Raw genomic sequence first — 26,234 nt, 5'->3', positions numbered from 1 at the left:
ATCAGTATGGGTCAGTACTCACATGATAGTAAATAGTATCAGTATGGGTCAGTACTCACATGATAGTAAATAATATCAGTATGGGTCAGTACTCACATGATAGTAAATAGTATCAGTATGGGTCAGTACTCACATGATAGTAAATAGTATCAGTATGGGTCAGTACTCACATGATAGTAAATATTATCAGTATGGGACAGTACTCACATGATAGTAAATATTATCAGTATGGGTCAGTACTCACATGATAGTAAATATTATCAGTATGGGTCAGTACTCACATGATAGTAAATATTATCAGTATGGTTCGGTACTCACATGATAGTAAATATTATCAGTATGGGTCAGTACTCACATGATAGTAAATAATATCAGTATGGGTCAGTACTCACATGATAGTAAATAGTATCAGTATGGGCAGTACTCACATGATAGTAAATATTATCGGTATGGGTCAGTACTCACATGATAGTAAATAATATCAGTATGGGTCAGTACTCACATGATAGTAAATAGTATCAGTATGGGTCAGTACTCACATGATAGTAAATAATATCAGTATGGGTCAGTACTCACATGATAGTAAATATTATCAGTATGGGTCAGTACTCACATGATAGTAAATAATATCAGTATGGGTCAGTACTCACATGATAGTAAATAGTATCAGTATGGGTCAGTACTCACATGATAGTAAATAGTATCAGTATGGGCAGTACTCACATGATAGTAAATAGTATCAGTATGGGTCAGTACTCACATGATAGTAAATAATATCAGTATGGGTCAGTACTCACATGATAGTAAATATTATCAGTATGGGTCAGTACTCACATGATGATAAATAATATCAGTATGGGTCAGTACTCACATGATAGTAAATATTATCAGTATGGGTCAGTACTCACATGATAGTAAATAGTATCAGTATGGGTCAGTACTCACATGATAGTAAATATTATCAGTATGGGTCAGTACTCACATGATAGTAAATATTATCGGTATGGGTCAGTACTCACATGATAGTAAATAGTATCAGTATGGGTCAGTACTCACATGATAGTAAATATTATCAGTATGGGTCAGTACTCACATGAGAGTAAATATTGTCAGTATGGGTCAGTACTCACATGAGAGTAAATATTATCAGTATGGGTCAGTACTCACATGATGATAAATAATATCAGTATGGGTCAGTACTCACATGATAGTAAATATTATCAGTATGGGTCAGTACTCACATGATAGTAAATATTATCAGTATGGGTCAGTACTCACATGATAGTAAATATTATCAGTATGGGTCAGTACTCACATGATAGTAAATATTATCAGTATGGGTCAGTACTCACATGATAGTAAATATTATCAGTATGGATCAGTACTCACATGATAGTAAATATTATCAGTATGGGTCAGTACTCACATGATAGTAAATATTATCAGTATGGGTCAGTACTCACATGATAGTAAATAGTATCAGTATGGGTCAGTACTCACATGATAGTAAATAGTATCAGTATGGGTCAGTACTCACATGATAGTAAATAGTATCAGTATGGGTCAGTACTCACATGATAGTAAATATTATCAGTATGGGTCAGTACTCACAAGAGAGTAAATATTATCAGTATGGGTCAGTACTCACATGATAGTAAATATTATCAGTATGGGTCAGTACTCACATGATAGTAAATATTATCAGTATGGGTCAGTACTCACATGATAGTAAATATTATCAGTATGGGTCAGTACTCACATGATAGTAAATATTATCAGTATGGGTCAGTACTCACATGATAGTAAATATTATCAGTATGGGTCAGTACTCACATGATAGTAAATATTATCAGTATGGGTCAGTACTCACATGATAGTAAATATTATCAGTATGGGTCAGTACTCACATGATAGTAAATATTATCAGTATGGTTCGATACTCACATGATAGTAAATATTATCAGTATGGGTCAGTACTCACATGATAGTAAATATTATCAGTATGGGTCAGTACTCACATGAGAGTAAATATTGTCAGTATGGGTCAGTACTCACATGATAGTAAATAATATCAGTATGGGTCAGTACTCACATGATAGTAAATATTATCAGTATGGGTCAGTACTCACATGATAGTAAATAATATCAGTATGGGTCAGTACTCACATGATAGTAAATATTATCAGTATGGGTCAGTACTCACATGATAGTAAATAATATCAGTATGGGTCAGTACTCACATGATAGTAAATATTATCAGTATGGGTCAGTACTCACATGATAGTAAATATTATCAGTATGGATCAGTACTCACATGATAGTAAATATTATCAGTATGGGTCAGTACTCACATGATAGTAAATAATATCAGTATGGGTCAGTACTCACATGATAGTAAATAGTATCAGTATGGGTCAGTACTCACATGATAGTAAATAATATCAGTATGGGTCAGTACTCACATGATAGTAAATATTATTAGTATGGGTCAGTACTCACATGATAGTAAATATTATCAGTATGGGTCAGTACTCACATGATAGTAAATAATATCAGTATGGGTCAGTACTCACATGATAGTAAATAGTATCAGTATGGGTCAGTACTCACATGATAGTAAATAATATCAGTATGGGTCAGTACTCACATGATAGTAAATATTATTAGTATGGGTCAGTACTCACATGATAGTAAATATTATCAGTATGGGTCAGTACTCACATGATAGTAAATATTATCAGTATGGGTCAGTACTCACATGATAGTAAATAATATCAGTATGGGACAGTACTCACATGATAGTAAATAGTATCAGTATGGGTCAGTACTCACATGATGATAAATAGTATCAGTATGGGTCAGTACTCACATGATGATAAATAGTATCAGTATGGGTCAGTACTCACATGATATTAAATAATATCAGTATGGGTCAGTACTCACATGATAGTAAATATTATCAGTATGGGTCAGTACTCACATGATAGTAAATAGTATCAGTATGGGTCAGTACTCACATGATGATAAATAATATCAGTATGGGTCAGTACTCACATGATAGTAAATATTATTAGTATGGGTCAGTACTCACATGATGATAAATAATATCAGTATGGGTCAGTACTCACATGATAGTATTAGTATGGGTCAGTACTCACATGATAGTATTAGTATGGGTCAGTACTCACATGATAGTAAATAGTATCAGTATGGGACAGTACTCACATGATGATAAATAATATCAGTATGGGTCAGTACTCACATGATGATAAATAATATCAGTATGGGACAGTACTCACATGATGATAAATAATATCAGTATGGGTCAGTACTCACATGATGATAAATAATATCAGTATGGGTCAGTATATTTAGAACAGGTAAATATTCACAGGATAGGTCAGTAATCACTGGGTGGGTCAGTACTCAGTTGAGAAAGTAAATTGCAGACCAGTGATGTTAGGGTTAAAGCTAATTAGGTGATCAGACCAGTGATGTTAGGGTTAAAGCTAATTAGGTGATCAGACCAGTGCTGTTAGGGTTAAAGCTAATTAGGTGATCAGACCAGTGATGTTAGGGTTAAAGCTAATTAGGGGATCACACCAGTACTGTTAGGGTTATAGCTAATTAGAGGATCAAACCAGTGCTGTTAGAGATAAAACTAATTAGGTGGATCAGACCTGTGTTGTTAGGGATAAAGCAAATTAGGGGATCACACCAGTGCTGTAAGGGTTAAAGCTAATTAAGGGATCACACCAGTGCTTTTAGGGTTAAAGCTAATTAGGGGAACACACCAGTGCTTTTAGGGTTAAAGCTAATTAGGGGAACACACCAGTGCTGTAAGGGTTAAAGCTAATTAGGGGATCACACCAGTGCTGTAAGGGTTAAAGCTAATTAGGGGATCACACCAGTGGTTTTAGGGTAAAATCTAATTAGGGGATCAGACCAGTGCTGTTAGGGTTAAAGCTCATTAGGGGATTAGACCAGTGATTAGGGTTGCCACTAGGCCATGTTTTCCTGGGCCCTTATGAGTTACACATGCTGCGGGGTGTGCAGGGAGGAACATGTATTGTGTTTCCGGACAGCACTATTCATATTCCTTCCTGCACACCCTGCAGCATGTGTAACTTATAAGTGTTCTGTATTTTAAGGGACGGGTGGCAACCCTACCAGTGATGTTAGGGTTAATGTGGGGTTAATTAAAAGAATATGATAATTTCTTTGGTTGGATTTCAGTTTGAATGATAAGATATATTTATCCATTAGCAAAAATGCATATAGTAAGTTATCACTGTTTTTTTTGCATACGCACATATGCTGTTAGGACTCGTGCACCAGTACCAGTGCTGTTAGAGATAAAACTAATTAGGTGGATCAGACCTGTGTTGTTAGGGATAAAGCAAATTAGGGGATCACACCAGTGCTGTAAGGGTTAAAGCTAATTAAGGGATCACACCCAGTGCTTTTAGGGTTAAAGCTAATTAGGGGAACACACCAGTGCTTTTAGGGTTAAAGCTAATTAGGGGGGACACACAGTTGCTGTAAGGGTTAAAGCTAATTAGGGGATCACACCAGTGCTGTAAGGGTTAAAGCTAATTAGGGGATCACACCAGTGGTTTTAGGGTAAAATCTAATTAGGGGATCAGACCAGTGCTGTTAGGGTTAAAGCTCATTAGGGGATTAGACCAGTGATTAGGGTTGCCACTAGGCCATGTTTTCCTGGGCCCTTATGAGTTACACATGCTGCGGGGTGTGCAGGGAGGAACATGTATTGTGTTTCCGGACAGCACTATTCATATTCCTTCCTGCACACCCTGCAGCATGTGTAACTTATAAGTGTTCTGTATTTTAAGGGACGGGTGGCAACCCTACCAGTGATGTTAGGGTTAATGTGGGGTTAATTAAAAGAATATGATAATTTCTTTGGTTGGATTTCAGTTTGAATGATAAGATATATTTATCCATTAGCAAAAATGCATATAGTAAGTTATCACTGTTTTTTTTGCATACGCACATATGCTGTTAGGACTCGTGCACCAGTGCTCAGGCACAGACCTTCTCAGAGAGTCAGCAGTAGCTTGTATGACACACATGACATTTTCAGAAGTAAAACAAATCGCTGCATCTCGCTGAGAAAGTGTAGCGATTGAATATTGGTGCATATCACTCACAGCATATGTGCATATGCTGCAGAAAAAACATAGAAGCAGTTTTGCTAATGAGAGTTTATTGCACAAATGCTTCTATTTCACATTAAAATGCAGCAATGCACACTGCAATATTCACCTTTCTAACCCTTTAGCAGCAGATGATCAGCTGCATATCAAGGTGGCAGAAAGACAGGACATGTAGTGCATTAGTGTTAATAGTGCACAAATAGTGATAACAGTGACATACACCTATAGGATCACTGCCGTTTACAGGTATTAAGTTAATAGTGCACAAATAGTGATGACTGTGACATACACATATAGGATCACTGCCATTTACAGGTATTAAGTTAATAGTGCACAAATAGTGATGACAGTGACATACACCTATAGGATCACTGCCGTTTACAGGTATTAAGTTAATAGTGCACAAATAGTGATAACAGTGACATACACCTATAGGATCACTGTCGTTTACAGGTATTAAGTTAATAGTGCACAAATAGTGATAACAGTGACATACACCTATAGGATCACTGCCATTTACAGGTATTAAGTTAATAGTGCACAAATAGTGATGACTGTGACATACACCTATAGGATCACTGCCGTTTACAGGTATTAAGTTAATAGTGCACAAATAGTGATAACGGTGACATACACCTATAGGATCACTGCCATTTACAGGTATTAAGTTAATAGTGCACAAATAGTGATGACTGTGACATACACCTATAGGATCACTGCCATTTACAGGTATTAAGTTAATAGTGCACAAATAGTGATGACAGTGACATACACCTATAGGATCACTGCCGTTTACAGGTATTAAGTTAATAGTGCACAAATAGTGATAACGGTGACATACACCTATAGGATCACTGCCGTTTACAGGTATTAAGTTAATAGTGCACAAATAGTGATGACAGTGACATACACCTATAGGATCACTGCCGTTTACAGGTATTAAGTTAATAGTGCACAAATAGTGATAACAGTGACATACACCTATAGGATCACTGTCGTTTACAGGTATTAAGTTAATAGTGCACAAATAGTGATAACAGTGACATACACCTATAGGATCACTGCCATTTACAGGTATTAAGTTAATAGTGCACAAATAGTGATGACTGTGACATACACCTATAGGATCACTGCCGTTTACAGGTATTAAGTTAATAGTGCACAAATAGTGATAACGGTGACATACACCTATAGGATCACTGCCATTTACAGGTATTAAGTTAATAGTGCACAAGTAGTGATGACTGTGACATACACCTATAGGATCACTGCCATTTACAGGTATTAAGTTAATAGTGCACAAATAGTGATGACAGTGACATACACCTATAGGATCACTGCCGTTTACAGGTATTAAGTTAATAGTGCACAAATAGTGATAACGGTGACATACACCTATAGGATCACTGCCATTTACAGGCATTAAGTTAATAGTGCACAAATAGTGATGACTGTGACATACACCTATAGGATCACTGCCATTTACAGGTATTAAGTTAATAGTGCACAAATAGTGATGACAGTGACATACACCTATAGGATCACTGCCGTTTACAGGTATTAAGTTAATAGGGCACAAATAGTGATAACAGTGACATACACCTATAGGATCACTGCAGTTTACAGGTATTAAGTTACCAGTGCACAAATAGTGATAACAGTGACATACACCTATAGGATCACTGCAGTTTACAGGTATTAAATTAATAGTGCAAAAATAGTGATAACAGTGACATACACCGATAGGATCACTGCCGTTTACAGGTATTAAGTTACCAGTGCACAAATAGTGATAACAGTGACATACACCTATAGGATCACTGCAGTTTACAGGTATTAAGTTAATAGTGCACAAATAGTTATAACAGTGACATACACCTATAGGATCACTGCAGTTTACAGGTATTAAGTTACCAGTGCACAAATAGTGATAACAGTGACATACACCTAAAGGATCACTGCAGTTTACAGGTATTAAATTAATAGTGCACAAATAGTGATAACAGTGACATACACCTATAGGATCACTGCCGTTTACAGGTATTAAGTTACCAGTGCACAAATTGTGATAACAGTGACATACACCTATAGGATCACTGCCGTTTACAGGTATTAAGTTAATAGTGCACAAATAGTGATAACAGTGACATACAGCTATAGGATCACTGCAGTTTACAGGTATTAAGTTACCAGTGCACAAATAGTAATAACAGTGACATACACCTATAGGATCACTGCAGTTTACAGGTATTAAGTTAATAGAGCACAAATAGTGATAACAGTGACATACACCTATAGGATCACTGCCGTTTACAGGTATTAAGTTAATAGTGCACAAATAGTGATAACAGTGACATACACCTATAGGATCACTGCCATTTACAGGTATTAAGTTAATAGTGCACAAATAGTGATAACAGTGACATACACCTATAGGATCACTGCCGTTTACAGGTATTAAGTTAATAGTGCACAAATAGTGATAACAGTGACATACACCTATAGGATCACTGCCGTTTACAGGTATTAGGTTAATAGTGCACAAATAGTGATAACAGTGACATACACCTATAGGATCACTGCAGTTTACAGGTATTAAGTTACCAGTGCACAAATAGTGATAACAGTGACATACACCTATAGGATCACTGCCATTTACAGGTATTAAGTTAATAGTGCACAAATAGTGATGACTGTGACATACACCTATAGGATCACTGCCGTTTACAGGTATTAAGTTAATAGTGCACAAATAGTGATAACGGTGACATACACCTATAGGATCACTGCCATTTACAGGTATTAAGTTAATAGTGCACAAATAGTGATGACTGTGACATACACCTATAGGATCACTGCCATTTACAGGTATTAAGTTAATAGTGCACAAATAGTGATGACAGTGACATACACCTATAGGATCACTGCCGTTTACAGGTATTAAGTTAATAGTGCACAAATAGTGATAACGGTGACATACACCTATAGGATCACTGCCATTTACAGGCATTAAGTTAATAGTGCACAAATAGTGATGACTGTGACATACACCTATAGGATCACTGCCATTTACAGGTATTAAGTTAATAGTGCACAAATAGTGATGACAGTGACATACACCTATAGGATCACTGCCGTTTACAGGTATTAAGTTAATAGGGCACAAATAGTGATAACAGTGACATACACCTATAGGATCACTGCAGTTTACAGGTATTAAGTTACCAGTGCACAAATAGTGATAACAGTGACATACACCTATAGGATCACTGCAGTTTACAGGTATTAAGTTAATAGTGCACAAATAGTGATAACAGTGACATACACCTATCAGATTACTGCCGTTTACAGGTATTAAGTTAATAGTGCACACATAGTGATAACGGTGACATACACCTACAGGATCACTGCCATTTACAGGTATTAAGTTAATAGTGCACAAATAGTGATGACAGTGACATACACCTATAGGATCACTGCAGTTTACAGGTATTAAGTTACTAGTGCACAAATAGTGATAACAGTGACATACACCTATAGGATCACTGCCGTTTACAAGTATTAAGTTAATAGTGCACAAATAGTGATAACAGTGACATACACCTATAGGATCACTGCAGTTTACAGGTATTAAGTTACTAGTGCACAAATAGTGATAACAGTGACATACACCTATAGGATCACTGCCGTTTACAAGTATTAAGTTAATAGTGCACAAATAGTGATAACAGTGACATACACCTATAGGATCACTGCCGTTTACAGGTATTAAGTTAATAGTGCACAAATAGTGATCACAGTAACATACATCTATATAATCACTGCAGTTTACAGGTATTAAGTTAATAGTGCACAAATAGTGATAACAGTGACATATACCTATAGGATCACTGCCGTTTACAGGTATTAAGTTAATAGTGCACAAATAGTGATGACTGTGACATACACATATAGGATCACTGCAGTTTACAGGTATTAAGTTACCAGTGCACAAATAGTGATAACAGTGACATACACCTATAGGATCACTGCAGTTTACAGGTATTAAGTTACCAGTGCACAAATAGTGATAACAGTGACATACATCTATAGGATCACTGTCATTTACAGGTATTAAGTTACCAGTGCACAAATAGTGATAACAGTGACATACACCTATAGGATCACTGAAGTTTACAGGTATTAAGTTAATAGTGTACAAATAGTGATAACAGTGACATACACCTATCAGATTACTGCCGTTTACAGGTATTAAGTTAATAGTGCACACATAGTGATAACGGTGACATACACCTACAGGATCACTGCCATTTACAGGTATTAAGTTAATAGTGCACAAATAGTGATGACAGTGACATACACCTATAGGATCACTGCCGTTTACAGGTATTAACTTAATAGTGCACAAATAGTGATAACAGTGACATACACCTATAGGATCACTGCAGTTTACAGGTATTAAGTTACCAGTGCACAAATAGTGATAACAGTGACATACATCTATAGGATCACTGTCATTTACAGGTATTAAGTTACCAGTGCACAAATAGTGATAACAGTGACATACACCTATAGGATCACTGCAGTTTACAGGTATTAAGTTAATAGTGCACAAATAGTGATAACAGTGACATACACCTATCCGATCACTGCCGTTTACAGGTATTAAGTTAATAGTGCACAAATAGTGATAACGGTGACATACACCTATAGGATCACTGCCGTTTACAGGTATTAAGTTAATAGTTCACAAATAGTGATAACAGTGACATACACCTATAGGATCACTGCCGTTTACAGGTATTAAGTTAATAGTGCACAGATAGTGATGACAGTGACATATACCTATAGGATCACTGCCGTTTACAGGTATTAAGTTAATAGTTCACAAATTCTGATAACAGTGACATACACCTATAGGATCACTGCCGTTTACAGGTATTAAGTTAATAGTGCACAGATAGTGATGACAGTGACATACACCTATAGGATCACTGCCATTTACAGGTATTAAGTTAATAGTGCACAAATAGTGATAACAGTGACATACACCTATAGGATCACTGCCGTTTACAGGTATTAAGTTAATAGTGCACAGATAGTGATGACAGTGACATATACCTATAGGATCACTGCCGTTTACAGGTATTAAGTTAATAGTGCACAAATAGTGATAACGGTGACATATACCTATAGGATCACTGCCGTTTACAGGTATTAAGTTAATAGTGCACAGATAGTGATGACAGTAACATATACCTATAGGATCACTGCCATTTACAGGTATTAAGTTAATAGTGCACAGATAGTGATGACAGTGAGATATACCTATAGGATCACTGCAGTTTGCAGGTATTAAGTTAATAGTGCACAAATAGTGATAACAGTGACATACATCTATATAATCACTGCCGTTTACAGGTATTAAGTTAATAGTGCACAAATAGTGATAACAGTGACATACACCTATAGGATCACTGCAGTTTACAGGTATTAAGTTACCAGTGCACAAATAGTGATAACAGTGACATACACCTATAGGATCACTGCAGTTTACAGGTATTAAGTTAATAGTGCACAAATAGTGATAACAGTGACATACATCTATAGGGTCACTACCATTTACAGGTATTAAGTTAATAGTGCACAAATAGTGATAACAGAGACATACACCTATAGGATCACTGCAGTTTACAGGTATTAAGTTAATAGAGCACAAATAGTGATAACAGTGACATACACCTATAGGATCACTGCAGTTTGCAGGTTTTAAGTTAATAGAGCACAAATAGTGTTAACAGTGACATACACCTATAGGATCACTGCCGTTTACAGGTATTAAGTTAATAGTGCACAAATAGTGATAACAGTGACATACATCTATATAATCACTGCCATTTACAGGTATTAAGTTAATAGTGCACAAATAGTGATAACAGTGACATACGCCTTTAGGATCACTGCAGTTTACAGGTATTAAGTTAATAGTGCACAAATAGTGATAACAGAGACATACACCTATAGGATCACTGCAGTTTACAGGTAATAAGTTAGTAGTGCACAGATAGTGATCACAGTGACATAAACCTATAGGATCAATGCAGTTTACAGGTATTAAGTTAATAGAGCACAAATAGTGATAACAGTGACATACACCTATAGGATAACTGCAGTTTACAGGTATTAAGTTAATAGTGCACAGATAGTGATGACAGTGACATACACCTATAGGATCACTGCCGTTTACAGGTATTAAGTTAATAGTGCACAAATAGTGATAACGGTGACATATACCTATAGGATCACTGCCGTTTACAGGTAATAAGTTAATAGTGCACAAGTAATGATAACAGTGACATACACCTATAGGATCACTGCAGTTTACAGGTAATAAGTTAGTAGTGCACAAATAGTGATCACAGTGACATACACCTATAGGATAACTGCAGTTTACAGGTATTAAGTTAATAGAGCACAAATAGTGATAACAGTGACATACACCTATAGGATCACTGCCGTTTACAGGTATTAAGTTAATAGTGCACAAATAGTGATAACAGTGACATACACCTTTAGGATTACTGCAGTTTACAGGTATTAAGTTAATAGAGCACAAATAGTGATAACAGTGACATACACCTTTAGGATTACTGCAGTTTACAGGTATTAAGTTAATAGTGCACAAATAGTGATAACAGTGACATACATCTATTTAATCACTGCATTTTACAGGTAATAAGTTAGTAGTGCACAAATAGTGATCACAGTGACATAAACCTATAGGATCACTGCAGTTTACAGGTATTAAGTTAATAGAGCACAAATAGTGATAACAGTGACATACACCTATAGGATAACTGCAGTTTACAGTTATTAAGTTACTCAGCATAACATACTTTGTCCTTTTGTCCCCAGGTCCGCTCCGGAGGTCAGAGTCAGTGGCATGTATTCCCAGGAGTCTGATGTTTTTAGCCTGGCAGTCGTTATATGGGAAGCGATCAGCACTCAGAGTATCTCTATCTACAGCATTTATCTCTTACCGCCATTCGCTGAGTGCAGCAATAAAATGGTACCTGATCATGATTATACATATTTTACAGAAAATGTGCTAAGGACTCTGTCACCATAAATATATTATAGTATAAAATCTCAAGATAATAAGTCTGTATAGTTATTTAAAGTGACGGTAATCTCTCCCCTTGGTATAAACAGATAGTGATATTTTAGATGGAGTTTAATTCATTAGTTGTAATGAAGATGCTGTAACTTACTATTTAATATAGCACTGAAATTCTTATACCCCGTGCTCTGGCCGCCCACTTCAAAAGTAATTTTTTTTTGTGAGCTAAAGGTTTGGATTGTTCTCCAATCAGTGCTCTAGCCATATGGCACTTACACTATTTTTTTATAAATAAATCTAGTAGCTGTATACCCATTTCACAAAACAAAGCTGCCTTATTCAGTGCAAAATATTGTCGGGTATTAAGCTTGAGTGTAATGTTCTTTGACGGGGGCTTCAGATTCTTTGTGGTTGAGTTTCTTTCTGACCCACCTCTTTTGCATGTAAGGCAGATAAGCTGAAGCCCAGAGATCATACTGCACCATGTTATCTCTTAAAAAAACATTGCATTAATAAATATATCATTCATCCTGCGTACTAACTAATGCCTGGGATAAGCATAAGGCTATCCTACATACTAACTAATGCCTGGGATAAGCATAAGGCTATCCTACGTACTAACTAATGCCTGGGATAAGCATAAGGCTATCCTACGTACTAACTAATGCCTGGGATAAGCATAAGGCTATCCTACGTACTAACTAATGCCTGGGATAAACATAAGGCTATCCTACGTACTAACTAATGCCTTGGATAAGCATAAGGCTATCCTACGTACTAACTAATGCCTTGGATAAGCATAAGGCTATCCTACGTACTAACTAATGCCTGGGATAAGCATAAGGCTATCCTACGTACTAACTAATGCCTGGGATAAGCATAAGGCTATCCTACGTACTAACTAATGCCTGGGATAAGCATAAGGCTATCCTACGTACTAACTAATACCTGGGATAAGCATAAGGCTATCCTACGTACTAACTAATGCCTGGGATAAGCATAAGGCTATCCTACGTACTAACTAATGCCTGGGATAAGCATAAGGCTATCCTACGTACTAACTAATGCCTTGGATAAGCATAAGGCTATCCTACGTACTAACTAATGCCTTGGATAAGCATAAGGCTATCCTACATACTAACTAATGCCTGGGATAAGCATAAGGCTATCCTACATACTAACTAATGCCTGGGATAAGCATAAGGCTATCCTACTTACTAACTAATGCCTGGGATAAGCATAAGGCTATCCTACGTACTAACTAATGCCTGAGATAAGCATAAGGCTATCCTACGTACTAACTAATGCCTGGGATAAGCATAAGGCTATCCTACATACTAACTAATGCCTGGGATAAGCATAAGGCTATCCTACATACTAACTAATGCCTGGGATAAGCATAAGGCTATCCTACATACTAACTAATGCCTGGGATAAGCATAAGGCTATCCTACATACTAACTAATGCCTGGGATAAGCATAAGGCTATCCTACTTACTAACTAATGCCTGGGATAAGCATAAGGCTATCCTACATACTAACTAATGCCTGGGATAAGCATAAGGCTATCCTACATACTAACTAATGCCTGGGATAAGCATAAGGCTATCCTACATACTAACTAATGCCTGGGATAAGCATAAGGCTATCCTACATACTAACTAATGCCTGGGATAAGCATAAGGCTATCCTACGTACTAACTAATGCCTGGGATAAGCATAAGGCTATCCTACTTACTTACTAATGCCTGGGATAAGCATAAGGCTATCCTACTTACTTACTAATGCCTGGGATAAGCATAAGGCTATCCTACGTACTAACTAATGCCTGGGATAAGCATAAGGCTATCCTACATACTAACTAATGCCTGGGATAAGCATAAGGCTATCCTACATACTAACTAATGCCTGGGATAAGCATAAGGCTATCCTACGTACTAACTAATGCCTGGGATAAGCATAAGGCTATCCTACATACTAACTAATGCCTGGGATAAGCATAAGGCTATCCTACTTACTAACTAATGCCTGGGATAAGCATAATGCTATCCTACTTACTAACTAATGCCTGGGATAAGCATAAGGCTATCCTACTTACTAACTAATGCCTGGGATAAGCATAAGGCTATCCTACTTACTAACTAATGCCTGGGATAAGCATAAGGCTATCCTACATACTAACTAATGCCTGGGATAAGCATAAGGCTATCCTACTTACTAACTAATGCCTGGGATAAACATAAGGCTATCCTACGTACTAACCGATGCCTGGGATAAGCATAAGTCTATCCTACTTACTAACTAATGCCTGGGATAAGCATAAGGCTATCCTACGTACTAACTAATGCCTGGGATAAGCATAAGGCTATCCTACGTACTAACTAATGCCTGGTATAAGCATAAGGCTATCCTACTTACTTACTAATGCCTGGGATAAGCATAAGGCTATCCTACTTACTTACTAATGCCTGGGATAAGCATAAGGCTATCCTACTTACTTACTAATGCCTGGGATAAGCATAAGGCTATCCTACGTACTAACTAATGCCTGGGATAAGCATAAGGCTATCCTACATACTAACTAATGCCTGGGATAAGCATAAGGCTATCCTACATACTAACTAATGCCTGGGATAAGCATAAGGCTATCCTACGTACTAACTAATGCCTGGGATAAGCATAAGGCTATCCTACATACTAACTAATGCCTGGGATAAGCATAAGGCTATCCTACTTACTAACTAATGCCTGGGATAAGCATAATGCTATCCTACTTACTAACTAATGCCTGGGATAAGCATAAGGCTATCCTACTTACTAACTAATGCCTGGGATAAGCATAAGGCTATCCTACTTACTAACTAATGCCTGGGATAAGCATAAGGCTATCCTACATACTAACTAATGCCTGGGATAAGCATAAGGCTATCCTACTTACTAACTAATGCCTGGGATAAACATAAGGCTATCCTACGTACTAACCGATGCCTGGGATAAGCATAAGTCTATCCTACTTACTAACTAATCCCTGGTATAAGCATAAGGCTATCCTACTTACTAACTAATGCCTGGGATAAGCATAAGCCTATCCTACATACTAACTAATGCCTGGGATAAGCATAAGGCTATCCTACTTACTAACTAATGCCTGGGATAAGCATAAGGCTATCCTACTTACTAACTAATGCCTGGGATAAGTATAAGACTATCCTACGTACTAACTAATGCCTGGGATAAGCATAAGTCTATCCTACGCACTAACTAATGCCTGGGATAATCATAAGGCTATCCTACATACTAACTAATGCCTGGGATAAGCATAAGGCTATCCTACTTACTAACTAATGCCTGGGATAAGCATAAGGCTATCCTACTTACTAACTAATGCCTGGGATAAGCATAAGGCTATCCTACTTACTAACTAATGCCTGGGATAAGCATAAGGCTATCCTACGTACTAACGAATGCCTGGGATAAGCATAAGGCTATCCTATGTACTAACTAATGCCTGGGATAAGCATAAGGCTATCCTACTTACTTACTAATGCCTGGGATAAGCATAAGGCTATCCTACGTACTAACTAATGCCTGGTATAAGCATAAGGCTATCCTACTTACTTACTAATGCCTGGGATAAGCATAAGGCTATCCTACTTACTTACTAATGCCTGGGATAAGCATAAGGCTATCCTACGTACTAACTAATGCCTGGGATAAGCATAAGGCTATCCTACGTACTAACTAATGCCTGGGATAAGCATAAGGCTATCCTACATACTAACTAATGCCTGGGATAAGCATAAGGCTATCCTACATACTAACTAATGCCTGGGATAAGCATAAGGCTATCCTACTTACTAACTAATGCCTGGGATAAGCATAAGGCTATCCTACTTACTAACTAATGCCTGAGATAAGCATAAAGCTATCCTACATACTAACTAATGCCTGGGATAAGCATAAGGCTATCCTACGTACTAACGAATGCCTGGGATAAGCATAAGGCTATCCTACGTACTAACGAATGCCTGGGATAAGCATAAGGCTATCCTACTTACTAACTAATGCCTGGGATAAGCATAAGGCTATCCTACTTACTAACTAATGCCTGGGATAAGCATAAGGCTATCCTACTTACTAACTAATCCCTGGTATAAGCATAAGGCTATCCTACTTACTAACTAATGCCTGGGATAAGCATAAGGCTATCCTACATACTAACTAATGCCTGGGATAAGCATAAGGCTATCCTACATACTAACTAATGCCTGGGATAAGCATAAGGCTATCCTACTTACTAACTAATGCCTGGGATAAGCATAAGGCTATCCTACTTACTAACTAATGCCTGGGATAGGCATAAGGCTATCCTACTTACTAACTAATATTTGGGATAATCATAAGGCTATCCTACATACTAACTAATGCCTGGGATAAGCATAAGGCTATCCTACTTACTAACTAATGCCTGGTATAAGCATAAGACCTATCCTACGTACTAACTAATGCCTGGGATAAGCATAAGGCTATCCTATGTACTAACTAATGCCTGGTATAAGCATAAAGCTATCCTACATACTAACTAATGCATGGGATAAGCATAAGACTATCCTACGTACTAACTAATGCCTGGGATAAGCATAAAGCTATCCTACATACTAACTAATGCCTGGGATAAGCATAAGACTATCCTACCTACTAACTAATGCCTGAGATAAGCATAAAGCTATCCTACATACTAACTAATGCCTGGGATAAGCATAAGGCTATCCTACGTACTAACGAATGCCTGGGATAAGCATAAGGCTATCCTATGTACTAACGAATGCCTGGGATAAGCATAAGGCTATCCTACTTACTAACTAATGCCTGGGATAAGCATAAGGCTATCCTACTTACTAACTAATGCCTGAGATAAGCATAAAGCTATCCTACATACTAACTAATGCCTGGGATAAGCATAAGACTATCCTACGTACTAACTAATGCCTGGAATAAGCATAAAGCTATCCTACATACTAACTAATGCCTGGGATAAGCATAAGGCTATCCTACATACTAACTAATCCCTGGGATAAGCATAAGGCTATCCTACTTACTAACTAATGCCTGGGATAAGCATAAGGCTATCCTACTTACTAACTAATGCCTGGGATAGGCATAAGGCTATCCTACTTACTAACTAATATTTGGGATAACCATAAGGCTATCCTACATACTAACTAATGCCTGGGATAAGCATAAGGCTATCATACTTACTAACTAATGCCTGGTATAAGCATAAGACCTATCCTACGTACTAACTAATGCCTGGGATAAGCATAAGGCTATCCTATGTACCAACGAATGCCTGGGATAAGCATAAGGCTATCCTACTTACTAACTAATGCCTGGGATAAGCATAAGGCTATCCTACGTACTAACTAATGCCTGGGATAAGCATAAGGCTATCCTACGTACTAACTAATGCCTGGTATAAGCATAAGGCTATCCTACTTACTTACTAATGCCTGGGATAAGCATAAGGCTATCCTACTTACTTACTAATGCCTGGGATAAGCATAAGGCTATCCTACTTACTTACTAATGCCTGGGATAAGCATAAGGCTATCCTACGTACTAACTAATGCCTGGGATAAGCATAAGGCTATCCTACATACTAACTAATGCCTGGGATAAGCATAAGGCTATCCTACATACTAACTAATGCCTGGGATAAGCATAAGGCTATCCTACGTACTAACTAATGCCTGGGATAAGCATAAGGCTATCCTACATACTAACTAATGCCTGGGATAAGCATAAGGCTATCCTACTTATTAACTAATGCCTGGGATAAGCATAATGCTATCCTACTTACTAACTAATGCCTGGGATAAGCATAAGGCTATCCTACTTACTAACTAATGCCTGGGATAAGCATAAGGCTATCCTACTTACTAACTAATGCCTGGGATAAGCATAAGGCTATCCTACATACTAACTAATGCCTGGGATAAGCATAAGGCTATCCTACTTACTAACTAATGCCTGGGATAAACATAAGGCTATCCTACGTACTAACCGATGCCTGGGATAAGCATAAGTCTATCCTACTTACTAACTAATCCCTGGTATAAGCATAAGGCTATCCTACTTACTAACTAATGCCTGGGATAAGCATAAGCCTATCCTACATACTAACTAATGCCTGGGATAAGCATAAGGCTATCCTACTTACTAACTAATGCCTGGGATAAGCATAAGGCTATCCTACTTACTAACTAATGCCTGGGATAAGTATAAGACTATCCTACGTACTAACTAATGCCTGGGATAAGCATAAGTCTATCCTACGCACTAACTAATGCCTGGGATAATCATAAGGCTATCCTACATACTAACTAATGCCTGGGATAAGCATAAGGCTATCCTACTTACTAACTAATGCCTGGGATAAGCATAAGGCTATCCTACTTACTAACTAATGCCTGGGATAAGTATAAGGCTATCCTACTTACTAACTAATGCCTGGGATAAGCATAAGGCTATCCTACGTACTAACGAATGCCTGGGATAAGCATAAGGCTATCCTATGTACTAACTAATGCCTGGGATAAGCATAAGGCTATCCTACTTACTTACTAATGCCTGGGATAAGCATAAGGCTATCCTACGTACTAACTAATGCCTGGTATAAGCATAAGGCTATCCTACTTACTTACTAATGCCTGGGATAAGCATAAGGCTATCCTACTTACTTACTAATGCCTGGGATAAGCATAAGGCTATCCTACGTACTAACTAATGCCTGGGATAAGCATAAGGCTATCCTACGTACTAACTAATGCCTGGGATAAGCATAAGGCTATCCTACATACTAACTAATGCCTGGGATAAGCATAAGGCTATCCTACATACTAACTAATGCCTGGGATAAGCATAAGGCTATCCTACTTACTAACTAATGCCTGGGATAAGCATAAGGCTATCCTACTTACTAACTAATGCCTGAGATAAGCATAAAGCTATCCTACATACTAACTAATGCCTGGGATAAGCATAAGGCTATCCTACGTACTAACGAATGCCTGGGATAAGCATAAGGCTATCCTACGTACTAACGAATGCCTGGGATAAGCATAAGGCTATCCTACTTACTAACTAATGCCTGGGATAAGCATAAGGCTATCCTACTTACTAACTAATGCCTGGGATAAGCATAAGGCTATCCTACTTACTAACTAATCCCTGGTATAAGCATAAGGCTATCCTACTTACTAACTAATGCCTGGGATAAGCATAAGGCTATCCTACATACTAACTAATGCCTGGGATAAGCATAAGGCTATCCTACATACTAACTAATGCCTGGGATAAGCATAAGGCTATCCTACTTACTAACTAATGCCTGGGATAAGCATAAGGCTATCCTACTTACTAACTAATGCCTGGGATAGGCATAAGGCTATCCTACTTACTAACTAATATTTGGGATAATCATAAGGCTATCCTACATACTAACTAATGCCTGGGATAAGCATAAGGCTATCCTACTTACTAACTAATGCCTGGTATAAGCATAAGACCTATCCTACGTACTAACTAATGCCTGGGATAAGCATAAGGCTATCCTATGTACTAACTAATGCCTGGTATAAGCATAAAGCTATCCTACATACTAACTAATGCATGGGATAAGCATAAGACTATCCTACGTACTAACTAATGCCTGGGATAAGCATAAAGCTATCCTACATACTAACTAATGCCTGGGATAAGCATAAGACTATCCTACCTACTAACTAATGCCTGAGATAAGCATAAAGCTATCCTACATACTAACTAATGCCTGGGATAAGCATAAGGCTATCCTACGTACTAACGAATGCCTGGGATAAGCATAAGGCTATCCTATGTACTAACGAATGCCTGGGATAAGCATAAGGCTATCCTACTTACTAACTAATGCCTGGGATAAGCATAAGGCTATCCTACTTACTAACTAATGCCTGAGATAAGCATAAAGCTATCCTACATACTAACTAATGCCTGGGATAAGCATAAGACTATCCTACGTACTAACTAATGCCTGGAATAAGCATAAAGCTATCCTACATACTAACTAATGCCTGGGATAAGCATAAGGCTATCCTACATACTAACTAATCCCTGGGATAAGCATAAGGCTATCCTACTTACTAACTAATGCCTGGGATAAGCATAAGGCTATCCTACTTACTAACTAATGCCTGGGATAGGCATAAGGCTATCCTACTTACTAACTAATATTTGGGATAACCATAAGGCTATCCTACATACTAACTAATGCCTGGGATAAGCATAAGGCTATCATACTTACTAACTAATGCCTGGTATAAGCATAAGACCTATCCTACGTACTAACTAATGCCTGGGATAAGCATAAGGCTATCCTATGTACTAACTAATGCCTGGTATAAGCATAAGACTATCCTACGTACTAACTAATGCCTGGGATAAGCATAAGGCTATCCTACGTACTAACTAATGCCTGGTATAAGCATAAGACCTATCCTACATACTAACCAATGCCTGGGATAAGCATAAGGCTATCCTACATACTAACTAATGCCTGGGATAAGCATAAGACTATCCTACATACTAACTAATGCCTGGGATAAGCATAAGGCTATCCTACTTGCTAATTAATCCCTGGGATAAGCATAAGGCTATCCTACATACTAACTAATGCCTGGGATAAGCATAAGACTATCCTACGTACTAACTAATGCCTGGGATAAGCATTAGGCTATCCTACGTATTAACTAATGCCTTGTATAAGCATAAGACCTATCCTACATACTAACTAATGCCTGGGATAAGCATAAGGCTATCCTACGTAATAATTAATCCCTGGGATAAGCATAAGGCTATCCTACATACTAACTAATGCCTGGGATAAGCATAAGTCTATCCTACATACTAATGCCTGGGATAAGCATAAGACTATCCTATGTAATAATTAATCCCTGGGATAATCATAAGGCTATCCTACTTACTAACTAATGCCTGAGATAAGCATAAAGCTACCCTATGTACTAACTAATGTCTGGGATAAGCATAAGGCTATCCTACATACTAATTAATGTCTGGGATAAGCATAAGGCTATCCTACATACTAACTAATACCTGGGATAACCATAAGGCAATCCTACGTATTAATTAATGCCTGGGATGAACATAAGGCTATCCTACGTACTAACTAATGCCTGAGATAAGCATAAGGCTATCCTATGTACTAATTAATGTATTGGATAAGCATAAGGCTATCCTACGTACTAATTAATGTCTGGGATAAGCATAAGGCTATCCTACATACTAACTAATACCTGGGATAACCATAAGGCAATCCTACGTATTAATTAATGCCTGGGATGAACATAAGGCTATCCTACGTACTAACTAATGCCTGAGATAAGCATAAGGCTATCCTATGTACTAATTAATGTATGGGATAAGCATAAGGCTATCCTATGTACTAATTAATGTCTGGGATAAACATAAGGCTATCCTACGTACTAACTAATGCCTGAGATAAGTATAAGGCTATCCTACATACTAATTAATGCCTGGGATAAGCATAAGGCTATCCTACGTACTAATTAATGCCTGGGATAAACATAAGGCTATCCTACCTACTAACTAATGCCTGGGATAAGTATAAGGCTATCCTACATACTAACTAATGCCTGAGATAAGCATAAGGCTATCCTACGTACTAATTAATGCCTGGGATAAGCATAAGGTTATCCTACATACTAACTAATGCCTGGGATAAACATAAGGCTATCCTACATACTAATTAATGCCTGAGATAAGCATAAGACTATCCTACGTACTAATTAATGCCTGGGATAAGCATAAGACTATCCTACATACTAATTAATGCCTGGGATAAGCATAAGGTTATCCTACATACTAACTAATGCCTGGGATAAGCATAAGACTATCCTACATATTAATGTTTGGGATAAGCATAAGGCTATCCTACGTACTAATTAATGCCTGGGATAAGCATAAGGCTATCCTACGTAATAATTAATTCCTGGGATAAGCATAAGGCTATCCTACATACTAACTAATGCCTGGGATAAGCATAAGTCTATCCTACATACTAATGCCTGGGATAAGCATAAGTCTATCCTATGTAATAATGAATCCCTGGGATAAGCATAAGGCTATCCTACTTACTAACTAATGCCTGGGATAAGCATAAAGCTATCCTACGTACTAACTAATGTCTGGGATAAGCATAAGGCTATCCTACATACTAATTAATGTCTGGGATAAGCATAAGGCTATCCTACATACTAACTAATACCTGGGATAACCATAAGGCAATCCTACGTATTAATTAATGCCTGGGATGAACATACGGCTATCCTACGTACTAACTAATGCCTGAGATAAGCATAAGGCTATCCTATGTACTAATTAATGTATGGGATAAGCATAAGGCTATCCTACGTACTAATTAATGTCTGGGATAAGCATAAGGCTATCCTACATACTAACTAATACCTGGGATAACCATAAGGCAATCCTACGTATTAATTAATGCCTGAGATGAAAATAAGGCTATCCTACGTACTAACTAATGCCTGAGATAAGCATAAGGCTATCCTATGTACTAATTAATGTATGGGATAAGCATAAGGCTATCCTATGTACTAATTAATGTCTGGGATAAGCATAAGGCTATCCTACGTACTAACTAATGCCTGAGATAAGTATAAGGCTATCCTACATACTAATGAATGCCTGGTATAAGCATAAGGCTATCCTACGTACTAACTAATGCCTGGGATAAGCATAAGGCTATCCTACATACTAACTAATGCCTGAGCTAAGCATAAGGCTATCCTACATACTAATTAATGCCTGGGATAAGCATAAGACTATCCTACATACTAATTAATGCCTGGGATAAGCATAAGGTTATCCTACATACTAACTAATGCCTGGGATAAACATAATGCTATCCTACATACTAATTAATGCCTGAGATAAGCATAAGACTATCCTACGTACTAATTAATGCCTGGGATAAGCATAAGACTATCCTACATACTAATTAATGCCTGGGATAAGCATAAGGTTATCCTACATACTAACTAATGCCTGGGATAAGCATAAGACTATCCTACATACTAATTAATGCCTGGGATAAGCATAAGGCTATCCTACGTACTAATTAATGCCTGGGATAAGCATAAGGCTATCCTATGTACTAACTAATGCCTGAGATAAGCATAAGACTATCCTACCGACTAATTAATGCCTGAGATAAGCATAAGACTATCCTACGTACTAACTAATGCCTGGGATAAACATAAGGCTATCCTACGTACTAATTAATGCCTGAGATAAGCATAAGACTATCCTACGTACTAATTAATGCCTGGGATAAGCATAAGAGTATCCTACATACTAATTAATGCCTGGGATAAGCATAAGGTTATCCTACATACTAACTAATGCCTGGGATAAACATAAGGCTATTCTACGTACTAATTAATGCCTGGGATAAGCATAAGACTATCCTACGTACTAATTAATGCCTGGGATAAGCATAAGACTATCCTACATACTAATTAATGCCTGAGATAAGCATAAGGTTATCCTACATACTAACTAATGCCTGGGATAAGTAAAAGACTATCCTACATATTAATTAATGTTTGGGATAAACATAAGGCTATCCTACGTACTAACTAATGCCTGGGATGAGCATAAGACTATCCTACATACTAATTAATGCCTGGGATAAGCATAAGGCTATCCTACGTACTAATTAATGCCTGGGATAAGCATAAGGCTATCCTACGTACTAACTAATGCCTGAGATAAGCATAAGACTATCCTACATACTTATTAATGCCTGAGATAAGCATAAGACTATCCTACGTACTAATTAATTAACAGACTCCCAGAATATCTCTGGTTTCGACATATATTCTTGTGATTGAGCTGTTTAAACTCCAACCATCTTGCAATCAACCAGTTCCTAAACCCTGAATAATTTACCATGAATGTAGGGGGAGAAAAAAACGGACGCCGTTTTCATAGGTCTTATTAACTTTGATTGACAATGTAATAGGTGCATGAACCGAGATCAATACCTCCTTAATATCAGCGTTAGTCTCATATCGAGCCATATAGTCCCCAATTAAAAACATATCTATCCTACAAAATGTAAGGTGAGATTTGGATTCACACATATATTGTTTGGAATCTGGATTCTGGACTCGCCAGACGTCTTTAAGTTTTAATTTTTTAGCAAAATTTTGGAAGTGTTTGGCTTCTCTATTGTACTTATTAAGATTCTTATTCTGGAGCCTATCTAACAATGGGTGAGCAGATAAGTTAAAGTCTCCGGCCATTATCAAAATATCATCTACACATTGTAGCAATTTCATATACAGAGTATCCCAAAAATCCAATTGAAGGGTATTAGGGGCATAAATATTACAGAGAACCAAGCAAATATTTTGAACTAAAATTTCTAAGATTAGGAATCTCCCATTTCTATCCGTCTCTATTGACAGTACTTGATAATCTAATTTTTTGTTAAGGAGACAGGCTGCTCCTCTATTTCCTCTTGTATGCAGGGGAAGCGATCACCTCTCCAATCCACCCCATCTTGAGTTTATCTATCTCTTTTAAGGTCAGATGAGTCTCCTGTATCATTGCTATATCTGGTGAGAGACGCTTCAAATGGTTAATAATTTATTTCCTTTTGATTGGGGAGGAGATCCCCTCCACATTCCAAGATGCTAGATCAATTGTGTCTTTCATAACTTAACCTAGGATAAAACCAAGGGGGAAGAGATTATGAGACCAGGGGGAGGACAAGAGGAGATGGGGGGAGGGAGAAAAACCAAAACAAAAAAAACCACAAACCAATCCAGACCATCCATCTCTAAAAAGAAAAACAATTGTCTATCTTACTACACATACATCAGCTTAAAGTATGGCTGTTAATCTTTTGCTGCTGCTCTATTAATTGTCTTTGCAATGAAATCTCTAGTTTCCTGTGGTTTTTGTATAACCATAACCTTAGATTCATACCATATTTTAAGTTTTGCTGGGTATATAAGAGAAGCTTGTATTCCCTGTTTTATAAGTTGGGTACAATACGGGGCCATTTCTTTTCTTTTATTTAACGTGCCTGCTGAGAAATCTTGAAAGATAAGAATACGGTTCCCCTTTACTGTAAGTGGGTTTAATTTACGATACATATTAAAAAATAGAGCTTTTTCCTGAAAATTCAGACATCTAAATATTATTGGCCTTTAAAGATTTAAAATCCTGTGCTCTAATAGAACCCAATCTATTCGCTCTTTCAATTGGAATGGGTATTTTATCGTCATCTAAACGTTTCTGCATAGTTTGAAGCTTATCTTCCTGTTCTATAATAAGCTCCTGCTGATGTTAGTGTCTTCTAGATCCGACACTCTTCCTTCTACTGCAGAAATTCTATTAGCAAATTGTTTCAGCTGAAAGACCATTTATTTCTTTTTTAATACCATCAGATTGGGGGAGGACAATTGCTGATATTTGTTTCACCAGGTTATTTGTATCTGTAGTGTAGATGGAGGACTCTGATCAGGATGCCCTTCTAAAGCTAACTCTAGGCTGTTACGTGTTTTTCTATCCTTGTTTTTAGGAGGCATTGTTGGTAATTTAAATTTATTAGATTGTATTAATTTATCCATATACTTAGAGAGTGATAAATCCAGCAATAAACAGTGGAAAATGTGTAGCAAAAAAAAGTGTCAATACATCAATATCTGTGCAGTCAGATATATAAAAAGAATAAAAGATTAAACAAGACTTGTAGCTTTCTCTGCACAAGATTAGTGAACTAGTGATAATATTTTTTCTTTTCTTTTTCTTTTTTTAAGATAAACAGA

At 37.3% G+C, this 26,234-nt stretch overlaps 1 protein-coding gene across 1 annotated transcript in view; it reads left to right on the top strand.

Moving 5' to 3' along the window:
- LOC128639754 (uncharacterized) overlaps positions 1-26,234 on the top strand; it is a 293,450-nt gene that overhangs the window by 226,721 nt on the left and 40,495 nt on the right. The window contains exon 20 of the mRNA XM_053691880.1: positions 12,093-12,246. Within this exon, the coding sequence (XP_053547855.1) occupies positions 12,093-12,246 (154 nt within the window). The remainder of the gene's footprint in view (positions 1-12,092; positions 12,247-26,234) is intronic.

The sequence above is a fragment of the Bombina bombina genome, chromosome 9 (genome assembly GCF_027579735.1).
Source record: "Bombina bombina isolate aBomBom1 chromosome 9, aBomBom1.pri, whole genome shotgun sequence".
NCBI lineage: Eukaryota > Metazoa > Chordata > Amphibia > Anura > Bombinatoridae > Bombina > Bombina bombina.
The sequence above is the reverse complement of the archived record's forward strand: the minus strand, read 5'-3'. Positions and strand labels throughout refer to the sequence as shown.